Source organism: Bos indicus, chromosome 3, assembly GCF_029378745.1.
Source record: "Bos indicus isolate NIAB-ARS_2022 breed Sahiwal x Tharparkar chromosome 3, NIAB-ARS_B.indTharparkar_mat_pri_1.0, whole genome shotgun sequence".
Taxonomy (NCBI): Eukaryota; Metazoa; Chordata; class Mammalia; order Artiodactyla; family Bovidae; genus Bos; species Bos indicus.
In genome coordinates, this window is record NC_091762.1 from 6,918,409 (window position 1) to 6,942,896 (window position 24,488).

Below are 24,488 nucleotides of genomic sequence, written 5' to 3' on the forward strand. Positions count from 1 at the left end.
CTTACTTACTGAAATGTAAACTATGTGTGAGTAGGGATTTTTATCTGTTTTGGTTACTGATATATTCCCAGTACCTAAAGGCAGGTACTCACTTAATACCTGTTAAATGAAAAAAATGAAGAAAACTATAAAATTTCCCAGGACAGTCAGTATCTGCCTGATTAACAAATTATCCTGGATATTTGAACTCTGGGCACAAAATCTTTGGGCATCATGATTCAAATGAAAAGGGACTAAACTGTTTCAAGTAAGAAAAATAAACTCTGAGTTGTGAGGAGAAAGAAAGAGAAGAAAATCCAACATGAAAGTTGGGACACTAAGGCTTGTAAGTAGAATTTTGGCCACTCAAAACACAGATGTCCCTCAAAAGTCCCCAAGGGAACCAAGATGAAAAAAACCCACAAAAAACAGTTTACAACTGGCCAATATCCTTCTTAAGAACTAGAAAAGCTGAGGTAATTATAAAAAGCCTATTTTTAAAGGCATCAGAGAGCTATAAAAGCAACATGGATTAGAACTTAAAATTTAAGATAGTGAGAATCTTTCAGAGGAGACCTTCAGATATGCAGCTGCCTTTTCCTGGGGGTATTTGCTGATCTGGGGCAAAGGCCAGTGGTAAGGAATCTGAGCTTGGACCAGGCAGGCCAGAGAAACCAGCAGAGCTTTGTTAGTCGCCTGGGGCTAAAATAACAAGATTAGTTACATCAGGGATTTCAAACACACAGCTGGTTTCCCCCTCAAAACAGGACAACTTCCAAAGCTGCTCTGAGAAACAGATTCAAGAGCTAAATCAAAACCTTTTAAAAAACAGAGCAGAATTCCCATAATCTCTTGGTGTTCAGAAGATGAACAATGGCTGAGATAGGCCCTGGAGAGCTGGCATAAAAGCAGAGACAGAATCCAAGTTTGGCCCACAGCAGAGAAATCAGTGAGGCTTTCAGGTTTGTTTTGTTTTGTTTTGTTTTTTGGGGGGGGGGGGCAAAAGGGTGGGGTTTCAGGAGGACAAGATAACCCAATACTTAAGGACATGAGTTTCTAGAGTGAGAGAATCCACTGAGTGCCCACAGCAGTGACTGGAAACAGATCTATACATCATCAGGAAATTTCAGTTACTAAAGATAAGAAGAGACTCCAAATGCGTTCAGAGGAAAAAGGGAGAAAAAAAGACTGAGAATCAGAATGGCAACAGATCTCTCAAAAGCAACGCTGGAACAATAGACCGATACCTCCAAATTTCAGAGGGAAACTGATTTTCAATCAAACTCTGTACACAGACAAACTACCAATCAGTATGAAGTTTACAGACTGAGAGAACCCTCTGAGGATCCAAAGGTACTCAGGTGGGAGTTAAAGTTGGAAATAAGTATATATTGCTCATTAAGGCTATAGTGATTATCCACCTAGCTATAATACATATTGATTTTAACATATAAAGTACAGCTCCCAAGAAAATCTGTAGTAACAGGAAACACCTCTGCTTATGAATAAAGTATATATGCATTTTGAATATTATATGCCAATATATGTTCAGACACTCTCCCATAATGAGATATATCTTACCATGGAATGATGCATTTGCTGCCATGATATTTTTCAGCTAACTGCTGAAGCTTCAGGATACGCTCTGCTTGAATCTGAAAAAGTGTCTTATGGGATGGCAAACCAACATCATACATCCCCTTGGGATATGCAACACCGAGTCTTGTCCCCTGCCCACCAGCTAGAAGAAGAACTGCCACTTTGTTCTGAGAAATCTGGAAAAGTCCTAAAAAAGAAAACACTTGTATCATTCTATAATTCAACACTTTAGGGTTAACACATACAAAGGTAGCTGCAAAGAGTCACCCTAACTGCATAAGGCATAAGAACAAGGAATTCACAAGTAATCGTGGATGACTACATTGTTAATAAAAACACTTTTATTATTAAAAAATGAAGTTTATATAATCCAACCAAACACCAGATAATTAATAATATACTGTAATGATCCAATAATTGTTATTCTGATAAGGTTGAAGGCAAAGACCAAGAGACGTTGCAAACGTTTTACAGGCACCTGACAACTTATTAGTTGTGGCAGGTCAAGAAAAAGGATAGAAGATCCCCAGACTTCAGGATGAATGATGATGCTATTAAATCACCTCCAGCCTACAAATCAATCAATAATAACTGATTAATCAATTAGCATGTAAATATACTAGAGAGACTACCATCCAGTAAATGGAAAGACAAGAAATCCTGAGTTGGGGAAGCAGTGTAGAACAATGGTTAAGAAGCCAGGCTCTGATGTCAGGACACCGGGTATGAAACCAAACTCAACTGAATGAGCTTAGGGAACATGCCTGCAAAAGGGCATTAGGACACTCTGTGGGATGATGGAAATGTTCTATATTTTGATTGCAGTGGTAGTGTTACGGATGTATAACTTTTTTAAAAACTCACAAAACTAGTGCATTTTATTGCATGTAATTATACTTCAATAAAATTGTTTACAATGCCTTTTTTGTGAATGGGCCATCTACTGCAGCTCAGAAGGATGTGAAACACAGAGTTCTTGTGAAACTGCAAGTGAAACAATAAAACTAAAAATGGTATTAAAAGACAGAGGCTCTCAGTTTGGATTTGAAAAAAACAAAACAAAAATAAAATCTTGCCATATACCGTTTCTAGGAACTACCCTCATCTTTCTAAGGTGGACAGTTTCAGCACCAGAACGTAGAATAACCTGCGGGAAGAGGTAACATATAGAGTGGATCTCTGAGAAGCTCGAAAACCTGTAAAAGGTCAAATGTGATAAAGCAATGCTTGATAGGTTTTCTTCTATTTTCTGAATTTCATACTTTTATTAAACTTGTCAGAAATTCTGTGAATGAGGCAGGTCACTATCCATAACTGTAGGTCAAGCCAGAGGGGGCAGTGGTGGCCCTTATCAGTTTTTTTTGTTTGTCTAAATTACCAACTTCATGCTTTATGTGTGTGTGTGGTTTTTTTGGTCTTACATGTTTTTGATATATTGTGTGTGTGTGTCAGTTGCTCAGTCATGTCTGACACTTTGCTACCCCATAGACTGTAGCCCACCAGGCTTCTCAGTCCATGCAATCTTCCAGGCAAGAATGCTGGAGTGGGTAGCCATTCCCTTCTTCCAGGGGATCTTCCCAACAGAGGGATCAAATCCAGGTCTCCTGCACTGCAGACAGATTCTTTACCATCCTGAGCCACCAGAGAAGCCCTAGGCTTTCCTACAGCTAATATACTAGTACACTGTGAACTCAGAGAAATATTCTTAATAAACCTAATATAAAATCAAAACTATCCTGATTCTACAACCTGCCTTCACTAGTAACTAAGCATAGCCACGGATATTATGCAGGAACTTTCTGGCAATTTTTTCAATCAAAAAATTTAAAAGCACATTAGATATTTCCATAGTTTTCACCTTTGATATGAAGCAGAGAGCTTAGCTACCTGAGAACTAATCTTCTCTCTTTCCTCCTTGCTTATTATGAGACTGTCCTTGTTTTCTCCACAGCATTTCACTGTACCTTATTAGAGTTTGAAAATAACATATCAAGAGTAATGCTAGACTCCAGTAATTATTACAGTAACTATAATCTAAGAGGTAAGTATAATTTTCCCCTTTTTAGACATAATAGGCTCAGATGAGTTAAGGACCTTGCCCAAGGTCACACAGCTAAACAGTGTGAATCAGGATGAGAACCTGACTCCAAGGCCTATGCACCAGCACTGCACTGCCTCCAGCAGTCTCTTATCACACCCAAAAGTTAACGGATATACTATACAGCACCATAACTTCTAGGTGCTGTATAACGGTCATTCCTATTGCCTTCCTGCCCCTCCTTCTCTCTTCCATTGAATTCATGAGAAGTTGCGCTGCCTTTTCTTAAATATCTTACCCATCACCCTACATGGAAAAGCTGCTGAGGTGGCCAAGAGCCCACATTCTGCAAAATTTGTCAAAGACTGAATTTCTAACAGCATTCCAGCTCTGTGTTGCCTTTAAACAGGCCCTACTACCACCATGTAACAAAGACTGGCTGAGATGAAGCAATCTGAAGGGAGCAGGGAACCATATAAAGCAGTTCTGAAAACCATTTTCCATTTGGTTATTTCTTCAGTTACCAAAGAAACCATGGTTTCTAGGAAATAAATTTAACTCTGTGCCGTCGCTGACCCAAAAAGCATTATCTAAAATTACAGGTCCACAAATCCTTACCTAAACTAGATTTATTTCAGAAGCTTACTTCAGAATGTAGAATTCTTCAAAATTTAGAAAACAGATATAATACATATACAATATGTTCATATTTTAACCCAGCAGATCTGAGACATTTCCTTCTAATCACATTAAGTGAGACCAAAAAAAAAAAAAGTTTTTCAATAGTATCTCAGGCTTCCCTGGTGGCTCATTAAGTAAAGAATCCGCCTGCAATGCAGGAGACCCAGGTTCCATCCCAGGGTCAGGAAGATCCCCTGGAGACGGAAATGGCTACCTACTCCAGTATTCTTGCCTGGAGAATCCTGTGGACAGAGGAGCCTGGTGGGCTACAGTCCATGGGGTCGCAAAGAATCAGACACAACTGAATGACTAACACTATTACTACTACTACTGTCTCAACCCTCATATACCACCAAAGGTGTTGGAATCAAAAATATTTCTAAATGTGTTCCCCAAAAGTCCCAGATAAATATTCTGGACACAAAGATCTTTGTTCTTTTTGTACTATTTTCTTTATAGAGCACATGTGTTTTAAGTTGTTGTACTATTAACGTGGCTTCCCTGGTGGCTCAGTGGTAAAGAATCTGCCTGCCAAGGTAGGAGATACAGGTTTGATCCCTGGGTCAGGAAGATGCCCTGGAGAAGGAAATGGTAACCCACTCCAGTATTCTTGCCTGGAGAATCCATATAGACAGAGCAGCCTGCAGAGCTACAGTCCATGGTGTCACAAAAGAAACAGACCTGACTTAGCAACTAAACAACAAACTGTTAATGTGCTTCTAGTCATCCTTCCTGACTTTTCACTTTTACCTTCAGTCCAAAGTTACATTATTCCTCTCAGCTGCCTTACCCATAAAAGGTAAGAGCCACACTTCGAGTCACTTCCCCGTCTCAGCTCTAGCTCGCCTGATGGCCACCCAACATCAATCAGCACTTTCCCCAGGTTCTAACAAGTTATCAAAATTATCACTGCATAACCTTTTCTCTTCCTTGAATCAGTTCCCTAAACCACTGCTTCATTCCAGATTTCCAAATGGTTCTGTTTTAAAGCTTTGCAAACCAACAGCTGGTAGTGGCCTCTTCATTCAAATAAATGGCATGTTTGTTTCCTAAGCCCTCCAATGCCACACTTTCTCCAATTCTTTTCTCTGATTTTTTCATCTATTTATTTTTTTAATTAAGTAATTTTTTATTGAAGGATAGTTGCTTTACATCTCCAGTTCTTTCTCCATACTTTCTCTAATTCTTCTTTCTACCTGAGGACCTGATAACCCATATAATCACTATGTCTTAAAAATAGCATGGACACCATGCTTGCCAGGTGTATATTTACAGGCAGGTCTACATTTACAACTCATCTCCAGCTAGCCACAACTATTCTAATGAATTATAACACAATTCATAAATATTTGTGATAAAAAGGTGTCTGCATTAACTTCTTCCTGTTTATACATCTGACTCATGAGCAGACAGAGAAAAACAAGAGGAAAGAAAGCAGTCCCAAGAGTATTAAAGCCAGCTGCAATTCCAGAACTAAATGCAGCTATAGCTGTTGTTAACAATATCAAATCCTGCGGAGCTGAAGTATTCATCTACTTGATCCATGTTACTGCAATAAAACTGCATTGTTTATCAAAAGTGTGTAGTGCATAAATTAGTATCTGCTTTATGACAGACCAAATATTTCTTGAAATTAAGTAGGCCAATAAAATTCTGTAAGCCTCGTAGTTACATGGCAATACAAATGATTTCAAACTGTATGTGTCACGACGTTAATTCTATACAGGCAGCACTGCACCTATCTGAAAAATGTTGACTGTTTTTATAAACAGCCTTAAAACGTACTTAACCCATGTGACAATTAGGAAATTATGAATGTTTATTTCAAAACTTCCACAAAAATATGGGAAAAAACTTGAAAGTACAGTACTATATCATCCTTCCCATCTTTTCATTATACAACACGAGAGTTAATTACCTTCCCACAGAGGTCAGGACCTAACACATATCAAATCACAGGTTTAAAAAGAAAAGAGGAAAGAAATCAAGCCAGAGTGAGCAATTTCCAGGACACGGGTAGAGCTCTCTCCTCAGGCATGTGGGCCCAACAGAGTCTGAACAGTTTTCCTAGTAACACTTAGAGCAAACAGAGAGGAGTTTACAGCAGCCTCTCCCAGGTCAACTGCTTCCTGGATAACTTCCTGCTTGGACTAGTTCCTCTCAAACATACTCTTTGATTTGGGCATGTGCCTGAAACAAAGAGGCTAGCACAGGTGCTTCTGAAACAGAGCATCATCAGAATTTTCTGTCTAAACTGCCGGCACTACTGGACAAGTGGTGGGGTAAACAGGCTAATCAACTGGTGCAAACAAAGGAAGACGACACAAGAGAGAGGAGGTGTTCTAAGAGTTCCATTTTTAATCACATTTCACGGGTTAAACAATTATTTTATAGATTAACTACTTCCCCAAAATATTAAGAATGAAAAGTAGACCAAGGGAAATCTCTATTTGAACTGGTTTTAGATACTGGGGGATTATTATACATTTCATTAGGTATAATGATGGCATTGTAATTAGGGGAAGAAAATGTCCTTGTACTTAAGAGATGCATACTAAACTTTATGAGGATAAAAATAACATAATGTTTGCAATTTGCCTTAAACTACTATAGTGGAGAAAAATAAGAAGGATATATGAAGCAGAATTTTGAAAATTATTTAATTAAGGTGATATATATGTGGAATTTCATTACACTATTTTTTGTCCCCAAATATCTGTTTCCAAATAAGCTTGAAATTTCTTCATAATAACAAATTCTTAAGCAGGCTACATGACTATACATAAACTATGAACCTAATGTATGTGTGTGTATATAAGAAAATACTATAAAATATTACTAGTAAGTATCTCTGGATTGTGAGACAGCAGAGATTTATCTTTTTTCTCTTGTAATTCTTAGTATTTTCCAACCTCTCCAAAATATGTGTGACTTTTAAAATAAAACAAATCTATTAGAAATATCAGAGCACTAGATTTCAGAAAATGTAGAGGAAATGATGTTATTAATACATTTTTCTAAACAACCCATTTACTTTTCTACCACAATGCTATATAAATTAATTTTTTAAATGTCTCATAGGCAAAAAAAAAGGCTAACACTGACAACTAATTTATTATAACATAAAATTAGAAGATTGCTTTGTGTTCAGTTTAAGCATGGGTTGCTTTTATAAAGAATGGAATTTTTTAAGCAAATATATTTTTCCAGAGTAAGTATCCTTTCTAAAATAATATTCTCATGGAAGCTTCTAAATTACTTCTTTCAAGATCTGAGTTTATAAGATAGAGATTTTTCAGACTCCTCAACCTTTCATTTTCTGTGCTTCAAGAATTAAATTAAAACAAGAACTCTCTTCAGTAAGGACCACAGTGGTCACTTACGTACTCATCCTTCGGCAAAATGTTCCACCCTAGGTGTTAAAATGTCTGATGTCAGTAGTCACCAGACACTCTGAAATTACTGTAGAATGCTTTTACTCTCCCTCTCCTGGGGCACTGGGATGGGGCAGGGGCAGCAAGGGTGTGGGGTTTGGGGCCCAGTTTCTTTGATACAATTATCAATAATCTATTGTCTGAAATAAAGCATCCTAATCTTTGCAATGGAACTCTCTTTCCTTAGATAATTTACTGACGAAACTTCATTTTGTTACACACTTTGCACACATACGGTAGTTTCTAAGCGAAAAGGATGTAACGTCTGTTCCAAAGTCTCCTTCTCCACCCCTACTGCTGAAGCCACGATTAACTATTGCTCCCTTGACGGTAAGCCAAAAGGAAGTTTGCTTTGTACTTTCTTATACTAGACTTGCTTGTAACCGTTCCGGATTTTAATTTAAATGAAAGGTCACTGGGCTTGTTCCATAGATTCTAACATAAGAAGAATTAAATTATACATAGATTCCAAGTATAAGAAGTCTTCATTGCTGCTCATGGTCCCCATTATACAAGGTCAAAGTTTTATCTTTTCAAAGAGTTAATTCTAAGACTTTAACCCCATAAAACCACAAGGAGAAATATAGGCAGCTGGCATACCAGAGGGTAAGAAAGGCCTTGTGTGGCTTTTGGTCTGAAGTAGAAGCCTTTCTGAAACCCAGGGAGGGAGAGAAGGATTAATGAATCCAAAGTTAGTGAGCGTCAGAGTGTCACCACAGTCCTCCATTCAGAAGGATCTGCCTGCAAGTCCCTCTCACATCTTAGTGGCAGAGCCCTGTTCTAAGTGAGAAGTTACATTAGACACTAACAAACATTTTAAAATCTGAAAGGACCCTCCCTGAAGATCATCCAATTATTTCGATGTTTTTAATTTCCAAGCCCTTTTAAATAAAATCTCAGGTATTAAGCTTTATTTATGTATCAAAATAAGTCAAAGCAGAACTGCTCCTGGACTGGGAACATGAAGGGGTTAGAGACCTACTGTTTAGCATCTGTTCCTGCCCTTCCCACATGAAACAGTCTCACCAGCAGTCAAAACCCTAGAGTGCTTTAGAATACAGTTTGAGAAAGAATAAATCTGTAAGCCCAGAGAAAGACATGAAGATAATGGTACAGAAGAAGCTTGATAATGGTAGTTATGTTTCTTTTCTGGGAAGATGCAGAGAGTGCCAAAGGGCAAAAGACAAAATAAAAATAGCCACAGTATACTGTGAATACAGGCTATAAATCATATCCATAAAAGTAAATATGTATATTACTAACTACTAGGTGGCAATGGGGGAAAATAAAAGCACAGATATGATAAGATTATCAGCAACTTCTCTACAGTTATTTCTGTTACTTTGATATTATTAATATTTTTGCCATACAGTAATGTATTTTTAAAAAGGAAAGAAAAGTATTACTCCAGCCTGTTCTTTCTACAGCTGAGGAAATAAGGTCCAGATATGCCAAGAAGCATGGACAAATACTCAAGGGCTGGGCTGCAACATTTAGTCACTTGTACTTACAGAGTAGTAGATTACAAGGCAAATTGGAAGTGGTCAAACAAAAAAAAAACCACAGTTCTTAACCCCACCAAAAGGAAAACTGAATTTTAGTTATTTTACCATTTTCAAAAGCATTCATTAGTACTCGTTATGGGGACAGATTTTATGATACTCTTTAGAGGAAAAAGCACTGGAGTAATTCAGGAAACATTTATCAATCAAGTTATAACTGCAAAATACTGTTCTAAATACTATGGATATACATAGAAACGAGGACATGGGCTGCTCTTTAAAAGTTTACATTATGACAATGAAGGCAGACATAAACAACCCTTATAGGAAAGAATGAAAGAAAAGCGTGCACAAATAACTCCAGCCTGGGACACTGAAAAAGGGGATGGACCAAACACTATTTGTGATGATCCATGGAGAATGAGCCACCGCACTACACAGCTCCAGGAGATGGGCAGCCTCACAAGGAGATCCAGCCACATAGAGAAGGTGCAAAGGCCAGACGCAGCTAAGGACAAGCACCAGCAAAGGCAGGAAAGGCATAACAGAATGTTCAGAGAAAGATGAATTACGGGCTCCACCTGAAATGTGTGGGGCAGTAGAATCAGAGAGAAACATAAAAGACAAGACTAGATACACAAGCCAGGGCTGGGTTAGGGAAGGTTTTTGGAGTAAACCAGCATGAACTGAAACATTTAGCTTGTGCTCCAGGAAGGGAAATCTAATAGTAGTACAGATAATGAGAAAGGAAAGAGACTGGAGTTAATTTTGGACTTGAAGGAGAAAAGCCATGAACTAGGCACATGAGTCTGGGTAAACACCAGGAGTTGGTAAGGGACAGGCAGGCCAGGCATGCTGCGGTTCATGGGGTCACAAAGAGTCGGACACGACTGAGTGACTGAATTGAGGCACCAGAAATGAAAAGAGAATGGAGGGACTGGCAACAGGAGCCACAGTGTCCTGGCCACACAATCTGTCACTTCTGGATTCGTCACCTGGTTTAAGGTCTTAGGGAAGTCAAAATATTAGTGATGTGACTCAAGTTACTTTAGTGGGTTTAAATCCATTAAATGGTATATCTCATAAAAAACCTTACAGCTCATCTTTCCCGGCTCAGTACCTTCACTTTCCCAGGCCTGCAGCTGATCTTGATCCCTGGTGGCACTGCCCAGCACCTCTCGAGGAACAGGTTCCATCCGTGCATCCACTTTCTCTGGCTGGGAGGAATGGTTAAATCCTTCAATGGCCTTTTGGAAAAATAAGTTCAGCTCCTGGAAGTTCATGGCCTGGAGCTCCGCATAAAGTTCTACCTGTTGGGCCTCCTCCAACTCATTCCAGAAATCCAGCAGGTGTTCCTGCCCAGCTTTGGACAACCTGAGTTTGAGGTCATTAACATTCATAATGCTCTAATAGCCAAGTTTTGTGATAACAGAGGTGTAATTTCTGCACCTGTAAACCTGAAAGAGAAAAGGAATCAACAGCAGGTCAAAGTCCAACACTGAAACCTAAGGAAATTTTTCCTGCTAAAAATGAGTACATTAAAAAAAAAACCTTGAGAGTTCCCTTGTGGTTAAGACTCAGTGCTTTCACTGCTGGGGCTCAGGTTCAATCCCTACTTGGGGAATTAAGATCCCGCAAGCAGCACAACACAGCCAAAAAAAATTTTTTTAGTAAAATTAAAATAAATAATAATTAAACACTTGATGTTAAGGAAATTTTGCTTTTCCGTCATGATCACACTCATAAGAGACCAAACTTGTAAAACAATGTTAATTATTCTTATATATCAGGCACTGCACCAAGTACTTTGCTTACGTGGTCCCATTTTATTTTCAACAACTCTATTCCAAGGGTGGTGCAGTAGTAAAGGATCCACCTGGTGATGCAGAAGACGCAAGAGACACAGGTTCAATCTCTGTGTCAGGAAGATCCCCTGCAGAAGAAAATGGCAACCCACTGCAGGATTCTTGCCTGGAAAATCCCACGGACAGAGGAGCCTGGCAGGCTACAATCCATGGGGCCGCAAAAAGTCAGACACCACTAAAGCAACTAAGCACACCTCAGCACAACACACACGGCCCTTTATCTTTGCCTGTTATACAGCAATTTATTCTTGGCTATCCCGGCGCCCTGGCCAACTTGAAAACTGAACATAAATATTTACTGGGATAGAAAACAAGAAATAAAACAAAGAAAGGCATAACTTAAATTTTATGCTAACCTAATGAAGTGTTTTACCCTGTACTGGAATTGGAACTGTCAGCCCATTCCAGTATTCTTGTCTGGAAAACAGCATGGACAGAGAAGCGTGGCAGGCTAAAGTCCATGGGGTCTCAAAAGAGTCGGACGTGACTGAGCAACTGAGCACACACACACATGACAGAAATACTACTATTATCATTACTTTACAGGTGAGAAGACCAAGGCACAGAGAAGCAAAGCACCCAGCTGACTCGTGCAGCTGGGGTGTGAATATAGGTAGTCTGATTCCAGGGCTCTAGCTGCCTCTTTACCCTCCTCTGACCACTAAACTACTACTGAAAGAATACCTAACTGCTTAATATTTCCAACCGTTCTCCTTTTATCTCTAAGAACAGAAATAGAGAATTCAGAATACAACAATATCAAGGAGACAGAAACACCTACAGTCATAAAAAAAATACAATTTTATCTCAAAAGCAACTTCTGCAAAGAAGGAATAAAATAAGTCCACCGTCTTTTCTAAGAATTGAACCCTAAAGGACAAGCAATATACACAAAACAATCAAGGGATAAGACAATGCTTTTTAAGAGTATTCCATGATAATCCAGCAAAATGTTAAATTTCATACAATAAAAAGAGAATGAGGAAATATTTCGTTTACTTACCTAATACAGATAAATGCAAGAGAAGACAGACATTATCCAGAAAGCGTTCACAAAGGAAGCATGATCTAGCTGTGCCTCAAGGGTTGAGCATAGATTATATAGATAAGATTAGGAAATAAGTGGGCTTCCCAAGTGGCTCAGTGGCAAAAATCCACCTGCCAAGCAGGAGACATGGGTTCAAATCCTAGGCTGAGAAGATTCCCTAGAGAAGGAAATGGCAACCCACTCCAGTATTCTGCATAGGAAATCCCATAGGTAGAAGAGCCTGGCGGGCTACAGTACCCAGGGTCCAAAAAAGCTGGACATGATTTAGTGACTAAAAACAACAACAAGGAAATAAGCAGAGCCTGGTGTCCACAAGAAGTACACATGAACAGGACAGAGAGCAGCAAGCAAGTTCAAGTTTTGTGTAGAATGATGGGAAATGATTTAAGGTAGGGCTGACGTGTGAGCTTAGTTTGCTGCAAACTAAGCAAAGGAATTTAGATCTAACCGAAGTAACAGGAAGCCAACAGAGATTATTAACAGGGCCGGGCCACCATGCTTCAGAGACATGAGAGAAAAGAGCATCACACAAAAGAGACTGTATGGAGAGACAACTAGAAGCAGGAAAACAAATTAAAACACATCTGCAGGTATGAAAAACCAAAGAGGAACCAGATTTGTTGCAGAGGAAATAAAAGTGAGAAGGATAATTTGAGACATACTGTAAAGAATCATCACTGCATTATAATTACTTAACTTAGATATAAAGGACGGAGGGAAAGTAGTTACCAAAGAAAAAGCCAACTATCTTCTCCTCTAAGAATAGTAAAAGGTAGTTCAGAGCAAAATTCTGCCGCTCAGTTAAATTGCTTATTTACACTGTTCCCTTCTGCCGGTGAAGTGGGATTAATAATCCTCACTACCTGATGAAGACTATGAAGCATCAAACACCATTTACGAACTCAGGTCAAGAAAACCTACATCTGGGTGTCCCCTGAAGGGGCAATAACAACAAACACTAAGATATACAGAAACACAGTTCTAACGGCTTTATAGACAGCTGTTCACTTCACCCTCAAAACAACCCTTAGGTCCTGTTATTGCGATTACTTTACAGAGGAAGAGACCGAGCCACAGAGATAACTTGCCGACAGTCCAAAACCGGGAGAGTGATAGTTCGGACTCAAATCCTGACAGCCTGACTCCTAACTGCATGCTCTTAACCATCATGCTGTATTGCCTCACAGGAGAAAAAAAGACTCTGTTATCTTTGTGTAGATGTCTACGCGTGTATGTGTGTGTGTGTAAAACAGAGATGGCAAGAAAAAGAAGTAATTTGGACTTTCTTTATTCAGAAATATAGACACATTTGATGTTCTTATACCTGACTCACTGTGCAAAACAGTTCATATGCCATCATGGAAGAGGAAGGAAATGTGCAGGACAGCAGGAGAGGAACTTCACAGGAGGAACCAGATATAAGCACCTCCATGCCACAAAAAGCATAGCAATTCCTCCATTGATTCTGGTAAGAGGTGTGTGCATGTGTGTAATGGTAAGCAGCAGCGAATAAGAGACTAGATTAGGATTTTTATTTTGACAACCAAAGTCTGAAAAAGTTGAAGATCTATAAACTATGACAAAATTTCCGATATGCCCATACCAATGCACCGGTATCAATAACAATGACATTATTTGTAGTAATCCACCATTATCAAATATACCTTTGGTGGTGGTGGTTTGGTGGTGGTTTAGTCACCAAGTTGTGTCCGACTCTTGCACCCCATGGACTGTAGCCCACCAGGCTCCTCTGTCCATGGGATTCTCCAGGCAAGCATACTGGAGTGGGTTGCCATTTCCTTCTCCAGGGGATCTTCTCAACCTAGGAATCGAACCTGGGTCTCCTGCAGTGCAGGCAGATGATTTACCAACTGAGCTATGAGGGAAGTAAATATACCTTTATTGGAATTTAAACCCTAGCATAAAAGATATCTGGTCTTCCCAGGTGGCTCAGGGGTGAAAAATCTGCCTGCCAATGTAGGAGGCACAGGTTCAATCCCTGGGTTGGGAAGAATCCCTGGAGGTGGAAATGGCAACCCACTCCAGTATTCTTGCCTGGAAAATTCCAGGGACAGAAGAGCCTGGTGGGCTACAGTCCATGGGGTCCCAAAGAATCTGACCGACTGAACACATGCAGGCAGGAATAAAAGATATCTAGCACTTCACGCTCCTTTTCTGCTTTCCTTCCTATTCCTATCTCTGCTGCTATATTATGCCTCCCAAATTGGTAAGTAAACCTCTCAAACCTTTAGAAAAACATAGGGGCCATAACCATCGAATCCTATAAATACTCCACAGCATGGCATATTAAATCTTTGTTAGCCTTAGCTAAGGGAGCCAGCCCAGCAACAGTGAAGGAATAGAAACTGCCTTCATTTTTCTAATTTCACCACAAAGACCTTAAACTAAAGGCACTACGTAATAACATATATATAGTATCATAATCACTATTACCTGGTTTCAGATATCGTAAGCCACGTACAAATAAATATAGCATAGGGTCAGGCCAAACTTAATAAAATCTTCAGGAAACCATATGTTCAGCACATGTGTGCTCTAAACCCTCCAATCCCATCTTTCTGCTTGGCCAAGCCAGGGGCAAGCCAGAAATTTCAACCCTCTCCCATTACCAGTATTAAAACAAAAGCGGCAAGTAGGTTTTGTTCCACTCAAGTAGGTTTTGTTCCACTCTCAGGTCCTCCACAGGTAACTCGAATCCTTACTGTACTGTCAACGCTTTCAGAGTCTTTTCCTCATATATTCAAGACACCCCAACTCGCTCCCATGGGACAGTTACAACGACTTCTCCCCACTGTAGGATCCCACCCCAAGCTTGGCCTAAGTCCCCTGCCTGAGAACCTCAAGGCCCCCGTCCAGGTCCAGGTGAGGCTCCACTCCCAACCGCACGAGAAGCCCCCGATTCCAGACCCTGCCCTTCTTGGGGCCCCCTCACGCCAGCGCTCCCGGCCAGGTAGCCGGGGCTGAGAAGCGCCACGGGGCACAGAAGGCGGTGTGGGTGTGAGGCGGGATCTTCCGCGTGTGCCCAGACGCCGGCTCTGTGCACGTAGGTGCACCGCGTGTCCACGTCGCGCGCGAGGCCTCGGAAGCGTGTGCGTGGCGGCACCGGCCCCCCACCGCCCCAGTTCCCGAATCCCGCCGTCTACTCCAGGATGGCGGGAGAAGGAGACAGCGATTGGGCTGGGCGCCCCTCACCGTTCTCGGCGCGACCGCAGCTCCGCCCGGCTCCGGCTCCTTCGGCGCGGCCACTCATCTGCGTCCAGCGCCAGCTCCTAATATATACCTTCATCCGGGGGGCCGGGGCGGCGGGGCGGGCCGGGAGCTGGGGCCAGGGGGAGCGCCGGCCCCGACCACCCCGCCCCTCAGTCTTCGCGACGAGTGGCTGCCGCGCGGGGAGGAGCCGCAACCCTTCTCCGCGACACGTCAGCTCCCTGAGCGCTGGCGACACAGAGGACGCGGGGAGGAGCGCCGGGAGAGGAGGGGCGGGGCCTCCGCGTCACTCATCCTCCGGCCCAATGGGGACGGGGCGGGGGTCCTGCCAGCAAGCGGCCCCGCCCCCCAGGGCCCTGAGGCCAGGAGGGGCGTCCTTTGCGTCCGATGGAGGGGGCGAGGCCGGAGGCCCGCGAAGGTATACTGCTCAGGTTCTAAGCGCCATGACTTCACCGCGTTGTCCCTCGAGGGCCCCTCCCGTGGCTCCTAGTCAGCCCAGTGGCCCCGCGGCTCGGGGCGTTTCCCCTCTTTCCCGAAATGGACCGCAGAGTTAGTCGGGGAGCTGTGTCATCGGGTGGCTGATTTCCGACCGCCCACACGGAGGATTGCGAAAGCCCGTTGGCCAACGCAATCGAAAGCGCGGAACACCAGGGGCGGGCCTGGCGTGTCCTCTGACCTGGGGCTGCTGTTTCGTCTTGAGTTGGCCAGATAGGCCTGAGAGTTGGCCAGATACGCAGGTCCCTGACCGTCTTTTCTGTTTTATCGTGGTTTACGTCCCAAGCACGTGAAGCAGGCCCATTTACTTTTGCATAAATAAGCACACAGACACAAATAGAAAATGCAAGCCAATGTATTAGGTAGCCCGAGGAAATGAAAAGCGCGCCATTGAAACCGAGCCCACACATCAGCTTTGTGTGAGTGGTCTTAACCTCCCTGGGCCTCCGTATATGACAGGAAAATGGTCTTTGGGCTGGCTGACCTCCAAGGCCCTCCAAGGCAAGGCAACTGTTTATAATTGGGTGCGTACCATATATCTTTGTGTGGATATGCCCTGCAGATAATATGCTTGGCATATAAAAGCTGTGTTTAGTGTAGCACAGCTTTTGCAAGAAGTCCAATATGTTGAAATATCAAAACATCTAGATTTAACGAAACACCTGACAGACATTCAGCTACTTAGGTGCCTTTCTTCTGCCTTCCTGAGTGAAAATGCCTTTTAATTTTATCAATTTCAAAATTATCCACTGCATTAAGTAACAGAAAAATCTATACCAGATAAGTACTGCTGGTAGTAATACATTCAGGAGGTTGAATATTCTATAGTTCATCATCCCAGAATGTCATCCATTTGTTTGAAAGATTTATAGTATAGTAGTTATGAACATGACATCTACAGACAGAATTCCAACTTCTTTGTTGCTTGGAATCTTTGGCAAGTTGATTAACTCTTACTCATCAGTTTTCTTATCTATAAAATATGGACAATAATAAAAATGCCCCTTAAGGTTGTTGTGAGAACTAAATCAGTCAATACAGTAACAGAATGTAGAACAGAGTAAACACTAAATAAATTGTAATTGTTTCTATATGAGTGAGCATGCTGTCAGGCCCTGGAAACCTTGATATACTTCTCATCATTTGGAAAACCTTCCATTGTTTGGATCCCTGATACTATAAAGAACATTTCTCTTAAACCTTTCATAACTAAGAACAAAATTGCTCCCATTAATGTTTATAATAGTTCATTTTAAACACTTGAGTTGGGACTAGTTCTACCTTTTCTTTTTTTAAATAAATGAACTCTTTACTAATGACTTTTCTCTTTATTTATTCATTCATCTAAAATTAATAGAATGCCTATAATACTCCAGACACTATTATAGTCTTGTTTAAAGATATTTTTCTTTTAAAAAATATTTATTTTTATTTATTTGTTTGGCTGCCCTCGGTTCTGGTTGGGCATGCAGAATCTTTCATTGCAGCATGCAGCATCTTTTTGAAAAATTTTGGCTTTGCTGGGTCTTCGTTGTGGTGCAAGGGCTCTTCATTGGTTCATGAGGGCTTCTCTTGTTGCAGAACAGAGGCTCTAGAGCTTGAGGGCTCACTACTTGAGGCATGCAGGTTTCTCTCTAGTTGTCCTGCAGCACGTAGGATCTGAGTTCCCCAACCAGGTATTGAACCCACATCCCCTGCATTGGAAGGTGGATCCTTAACCACTGGATCACCAAAGAAGCCCTATAAAGTGTTTATCTTTTAATTTTTACCATACTCATGTGAGCTAATTACAAATATGGAAAGGGAGTGAGGCTAGAATAACCTCTTAAGATTGGAATTGAAGTTAGCATGAACTCATGATTATTCATCCAAATACAGAAATTGGCATAAATACATGTGCATATGTGGTAGAACTGTATATTTGGGGAGGGGGGTGAACTATCAGTTAGTGGATTTGGGTAACAGGTATATGAAACTTTATACTGCTCAACAATTTCTTCATAAGGCTGAAATTACATACAAATTTTAAAGTTCAAAAAATTAGAATACAACTAATGCTGGGTCGTCATTGTCAGTCCAAAAGAAAATCTTTATCCCATGGCACACTCAACCCTGGAAGAAAGGATCGAGGGTGAGAGACTCCATCACAAGCCCTCCTCCACCGGGTTGGAAAGCCACATCACTTGGGAAGCTATAAATGCCACCCAGTGCTGTTTTGCGTGGCAGTCGTGCTCCCCTGGGACAAGAATAATGCTAGGAAAGTGTTTTTCTCTAATTCTCAACCTTCCAGTTGAAAACAGTGAGGCTTAGATGAGGGGTGTGAGAACATGTTGTGCAGAGTGGGAAATGGCCTAGAACCCCTTTTATTTGCCTGGCCCTGAGGTTGAACTATTCTCTTAAGAACAGACTGACACATTTTTTTCAGCATTCAATCAAGAACAAACAGGTGCTTATTCAGAATATGTTTATTAGGTAGTTCTGTGCGGGTCCTTGTAATGGAAACCATGGGGAATCAAAAGCTAGGGTGGCTGGGTCTCCAGGGAATATATAGTGCAAAAGTAAGCGTGGGGGAGAGATTCCTTTTCCAGGACAGGGGCCGTAAGTGCCACGGGGAATGCACACATGAAGGATTTCAGAGCTCAGAGGAGGGAGAGAATAAAAAAATGAAGACATTTCTTAAAAGGACATGCATTCAATAGAGTTTTAGAGAGAGCTAGGAGGTGAGACAGAGAAGGCAATGGCAACCCACTCCAGTACTCTTGCCTGGAAAATTCCATGGACGGAGGAGCCTGGTAGGCTGCAGTCCATGGGGTCGCGAAGAGTCGGACATGACTGAGAGACTTCCCTTCCATATTTCACTTTCCTGCATTGGAGAAGGAAATGGCAACCCATTCCAGTGTTCTTTCCTGGAGAATCCCAGGGATGGCGGAGGCTGGTGGGCTGCCATCTATGGGGTCAGACAGAGTTGGACACAACTGAAGCGACTTAGCAGCAGCAGCAGCAGCAGGAGGTGAGAAGCCTCACTCTCTACGAAGGCTACCCCTAGGTTTTCAGCCTAGGCTGAAGATGAAATGGTTATTTGTGTTCATACTGGCAACACCTGATGCCTCCTCAGCAGAAGAAACCAAGGGATTTGTACTCAGAGAAGTTAGCAGGCAAGAGATCTACATAGAAAATGGTACTAAGCAAACTGTGAAATCAGAAGAGGGGTGTTTTAAATGGGCTATTATCACACACATTCAAAAATTCAGAAGTCAAAAGAAGGTCTTATGTTTTGTCTTTCAGGGACAATGGGATTTTGGTGACTATGGAGTGCTTTTTTTCTAAATTTACTAAAGTGAAAATTGACATTTAAGAGAATATATATTTTTAATTTTAGAAAAGCAGATATGTTACTTAATAACTAAAGAGGCTATTTGCCTGCTTGTTTTTCCCTGCAATCGTGTCAGATATGTGCCAGCCTGTCCATACTTCCTTTTGTTGTACAGTGAGTGAGGACCCATGCAGACTTTTCAGACAGTAGGCTGGTATTAGCAAGCATACACCAGAGTCCTCCCTTCACTGTCCTGAACGTGATGGCCTCAGCAAGGCTGTTGAACAACTAAAAGGACCAAGGTTACTTCCCAACAGTTGATCAGCACTAGGAGCCTCTGGCTTAGCTCAAGGCTCAGTTTGAAGACAAGCCTGAGCATATCGTTAGATCACTATTTCCAAGAGGTAAACAAATGAGCAGTGGAGGAGTTAGGGCTCTAACTTTCCTGTTGACAGTTTCCTAGGACTTGAACACTTCATTCTCACTTGGAATCATCCTGACTTAGCTCATCACTCCTCCCACTCTCTAAATTTTCTGTAGTTCAGGGTGTGTTTTGAAATATTATGAAATAACGAATACACCCTGTTAAACTTTTTTTTTTTTAACTCAAAGTACAGCCCCTCTAAACTGACTATAATCTAGGAATAAATAACAGAAAGAAATGAACCTGGATAGAGTAGATGAGAGTGTTGGTATGTAATACTTACAGAGATACACAGCCTCAGGACTCCAAATTGAGTAGGCTGTTGTGGTGTGGGAGAATGGAGTTTAAATTCCCTTCCAGTGCTGTTAGCCAGAGATTGTCTGGTCCATCTCCCTTAATTCATAGAAAAGGAAACAATGAGACCTCCCTGGCAGTCCACTGGAAGACTCCATGCTTCCACCACAAGGGGCACAGGTTCAATCCCTGGTCAGGGAACTAAGACCCTGCGTGCCATGTGGCACAGCTAAAAAAATTAATTAATTAATTAATTAATAAATCCCCCCTAGAGTTAAGAACCAGAACCAGTATTAGAAGCCTATCACTGTATAATAGGGGTTTGCTGGATTTAATGAATGGAAAAATTATCCAATTACTAAAAACATCAATCACCATAAAAAATGTTTGGAGTATCTCTTCAAGCCAAATGGCTCTCTGCCATTCTGAGTGGTCAATTTAATGCCCACTCTTGGAAGGCCACTTGACTGGGATATTTCTAATGCACAGTGGGGCTGTCCCCAGGGGAAATTCCACAGAAACTTAGCCTAGAATGGCATCTGGCCAGCACCAAAACCAGAACTGTAACATATTTTGTTCTAAACCTGTCTCACCACCTATCTGGTCATTGTTTTTTTTTTTTTTTTTTCACTGACAACTCATTTTATTCCAATGAAAAACAAGTGAGAAAAGATCTCCCCAGGCCCCTCAAAGACACAGTAGCATAGTTTGGAAAAGGCAAACATGGTGTGTGTTGAAAGCCCATTTCTCACTGTCAGCCTGTTCTCAAAACCAGAGCATGTGTTGCTGTACACACCTTTCAACAAGCAACCCTTTCTCTTAGCTGGGAGTGGAGAATTCTGTTCTTGAAATACTTCCACAGTTACTCCTTCTCACTCTGAAGCTTCCAGGCTGGAAAAACATAATTTCATCTATGCCAAAAATAGACTAATAAGAAACAATAAATATTAATATATACCTGTGTCAGTTGTACAGTCTCAATGCCTCAATAAATACCAGCATTTCTGCTACTGCTAATTTGTTTAATTAGCTAGCCTGACATTCCACATGGTGTAAATCATCAATGCTGTTAGCACTGGAATGGAAACACTTCAAGTGATAATGGTTGGGTTTTCATCCTGCATATGTATTTTAGCCAGATAACCCCATCTCAACTTAGATGTTTAGAGCACCAATTCTCAGACCTTGGAAAGGGATTTTGCTCTCATGCTATCACACCTTCTTCCAGCCATCTCCTCCAAGATAGTAAGACGTTGACCTGTTAAAGCAGAGAAATTGCAGCCCCGAGTCAAGCTAAGAGGACAGAATAGACTCCAGACTAAAGATTCAGTTCCTATTTCAGATCTAAAGCAACTAATGGGAAAGTAGTAAAATTTGCTTTTTGATTTTCTCAGTAATACCATTCAGTCCCTTGCTTTTGATTCTATCCTTTTAGGTAAATAAAAATCTTCAGTCAAAATCTTCATCTTCCAACGCCCATTAATCAGCTACCAGCTATAGAGTTCTTGTAAGAACTGATTTAGTCTTGTGCGTATTTTCCAAATTAAAATTTTATGAAAGATTCCAGTAACAGATCCTACATAATTGAAATTCTTAAGTCCCCTGGAGTTTTTCCTTTGAATGAAGTAAGAAATTTAGTTTAATTAAAATCTTTATCCACGGCTCCTTTAGTATGAGCTTGCCATTTATTAGCATGGACTTTTAAAGAGTAGAATTTTAAATCGGGTACAGACTAACTGAAAGTTTTTATGTTAGTTACAATTCTTTATTCTGACTCCTGTCATGGAAGAAGTATGGGAATCAGTATAACAGTTCTGTATTTTTTCCGTAAGGTCACTTGAACTAGAGTTCTAGAAGCCGTCTGCTGTGGGAGTTGCTTACTCTTTGGTGCAGCTGTCCACCCACTTGGTAGAGGAGCAGAGGGTTGTGGGAGGCCCTGTGCAAGACCTCGGTCTGCACACATTGCCCGCAGACCTCTTGACCTCCTCAAGCTTGACAACCTGATCCTTGGGTTCTGCACCCTCTGCACCCTGCATTCCTTAACTTGTAGCATTATCAAGATATTTTTAGGTAGACGCTGTCAGGACCCAGGAAAAAAAAGTTTCACAAATGTTTTGAGACCCTTATACTTCATTTTACAGCTCATCAGTGAATGAAGTTAGAAGAGCCTTGTCCGAATTCTCTTGGTACTAAAATGCTGCTGTAGTAGCTGAGCTGTAGTATCTTATTGAAAACGTGCCACCACCTTGTCCCACTGTCCTCAGATGAGATCTTTAACAGACTTGGAGGCTTCTAGCAGGGGCCTCCTCGTGAGCCCTCAAACCCATTCAGCCGGGAGCTGGTGGAGCCGCAAGTTGGCCTTCAACACCTGGCTTCAAGAGCAGGGCAGGACTCCAGGCGCTTGCGCAGGTGATTGGCAAAATCCACCTGGGTCTGCGAGAGGACCTGGTTGATGATGGTCTTCGGCAGCCATCCCTTGAGGTCAATGCTGAGCAGCCAGGTGAGTTTGGTCCTTGAGGGACTTCCAGCCAAGGGGCGGAGCACCATGCAGGTGGGGCCGTGCTCAGCTCTGATGACACCCTTCTGCTGGGGCATCTCCTCATAGAGTGTGGCCATGCCAGCCAGCACACACATGGAGCCCCGGCGCTTGGTACAGCCTACGCTCACAAAGTCTCGGGGCCCCACGAGGTTTCCTGCCACCTCTGCAGCCAACTCATGAGTGATGACCGTGTCTTTTCCAATCTTCTGCAGGACCTTGATCTCCTTGACATTGGGATTCCACTCGCCCATGGCCTCCATGCGCTCCACAAGCTCTTCATAAAGCCTCTCCATGGGCTGGTGCACCACCACCTCCAACCGGAACACCTTGCCCACGTCAGGGATCACTTTACTCAGCACCTCGTCCCCATTGGCCTGCCGGCTCTCCTTCTTCCAGCCCTCCTGGTCTTTGAGGATGCCCAGGGCCCTTTGCATGGCCTCCTCTCCCTGCTGGATATAGGCCAGCTCTTGGTCGCTGTAGAGAGGGTCTTCCAGCTGAGAACCTAGGAGAGAGCCGCGACGCCGAACCTGGTTAATCCACGCAGCTGGGGCCGGGCCCCCTAGGGCCCTCCGGTTGAGCTCCTGGCCGATGGCCAGCACAGCCTGCTGCTGCAGCCCCTTCATGCTGCGCACGTGTCTGTAGGAGCTTCCGGCACACAGCTTAAACGTCGCGAGAAGCATCTTTCCGGGCAGTAGGGGCAGGTGTGGAGTCTGGCGGGGATGCTGAGGGCTCCTGCTGTGGCCTCTGGTCCCGGAGGATGGCTGCTCCTGTGCTTCCTCAGCCTGACAGGGTTGTGGCCTCGGGCCCTGCAGCTGCGAGGTCATTGTTTTTTTATGCCTCTCAACTCAGTGTAAATGACAAACACAAAGGACAGTATTATTCTTTTTGGAGGTATCTCCTAGTCACCTGTTCTTTCCTTATGAACCTACTATAGCTGAAATTTACCTTATATCTTCCAGGTAATATCTTTAAGGAAAAGATAAAAATGGCATGTCACCTCCAGGAAACCTCAGGCACAGTAGAAGTTCCTCACATTTTTTTGTTCCAGGCTTCACATCTCCACCTGTGTTACTTAATATTAATAGAAAAAAAGACCTAAAATCATGAAACTCTGATAGTATCAACTGGCATGGCATCAAAATTGAACTACAAAATGCAGTGTCAAAACTTATTTCATTCTCAAAGCTGCTGGGTGACTATTTCTTGTATCTCTCAATAGCATTCATTTATTCATTCACTTTGTTTTTGGTCACTTAGCATAAGAGGTAAGAATACGGACTCTGAAGCCAATGAGCATGAGTTTGAGTTCTACTTAGTTACTTAATTAAATGACCTTAAACTGAGTTAGTTGATGGCTCTGTCCCTTACCCCCCAATCTGTAAAATGGGGATAATGTTAACACCTACCTACCAGGGTTGCTGTGGGGATTAATATTTTTAAAGTGCTTAGAGCAGTTTCTGACTCAGAATAAGAGCTCAGTAAGTTTTGTTTAAAAAATAATATTTACTCAGTGTGGAGTATTGGGACGAGAATGCTGCAGCGGGCAGACTCTAAAGTAACTCTATGACCCCCACCTCCCGGATGTGGAATCCCCTCCCCTTCAGGGTGGGCGGAACCTGTGACTCACTTCTAACAGAATATGGAAAAGGTGATGAGATGGTCATTCCCATGCACTATGCTGTAGGCCACAGTGTAGGGATGTCACACCAATTATGAGGCTGTATTACTTAAGGCGTTTTGCTAGCAGACATACTTTCACTTTCCTACTGGCCTTGAAGAAGCAAACTATGTTGACAGCTACCTACAGAGAGAGCCACACGGCAGGGAGCTTCACACATGTTCTTGGAGGTGGGAGTGGCCTCCAGCCAGCAAAGATACAAACAAACAAAAATCCAGAAATGTGCAGTCCTTACGGCCATAAGGAAATAAATTCTGCTAAAAATTGACAGCTTGGAAGTGGACTCTACTCCAATTGAGCATCCAGAATGCAGCCCATCTGACACCTTAATCGCAGTCCAGTGAGGTCTTGAAGCATAAAGATAACCCTTG

At 42.1% G+C, this 24,488-nt stretch overlaps 1 protein-coding gene and 1 pseudogene across 6 annotated transcripts in view; both read right to left on the reverse strand.

Annotated features, from left to right (window-relative positions):
- Positions 1-15,959, reverse strand: part of UAP1 (UDP-N-acetylglucosamine pyrophosphorylase 1) — a 32,344-nt gene extending 16,385 nt beyond the window's left edge. For 2 of the 6 annotated variants that reach the window (XR_011564910.1, XM_019986929.2), the window contains exons 1-3: positions 15,360-15,958; positions 10,354-10,690; positions 1,561-1,765 (exon numbers count right to left, since the gene is read on the reverse strand). Coding sequence is in view for 4 of the 6 variants with exons in the window: in XM_019986929.2 (XP_019842488.2) it covers positions 1,561-1,765; positions 10,354-10,633 (485 nt within the window). In the remaining 2 variants the exon portion in view is untranslated. Of the gene's footprint in view, positions 1-1,560; positions 1,766-10,353; positions 10,691-15,359 lie in introns of all 6 variants that reach the window. The other 4 variants (XM_019986937.2, XM_019986921.2, XR_011564913.1 and 1 more) reach the window with 3 other exon arrangements.
- Positions 15,960-20,818: 4,859 nt separating this feature from the next.
- LOC109577951 (steroidogenic acute regulatory protein, mitochondrial pseudogene) lies at positions 20,819-23,278 on the reverse strand (annotated as a pseudogene).
- Between the last annotated feature and the right edge of the window lie 1,210 nt (positions 23,279-24,488).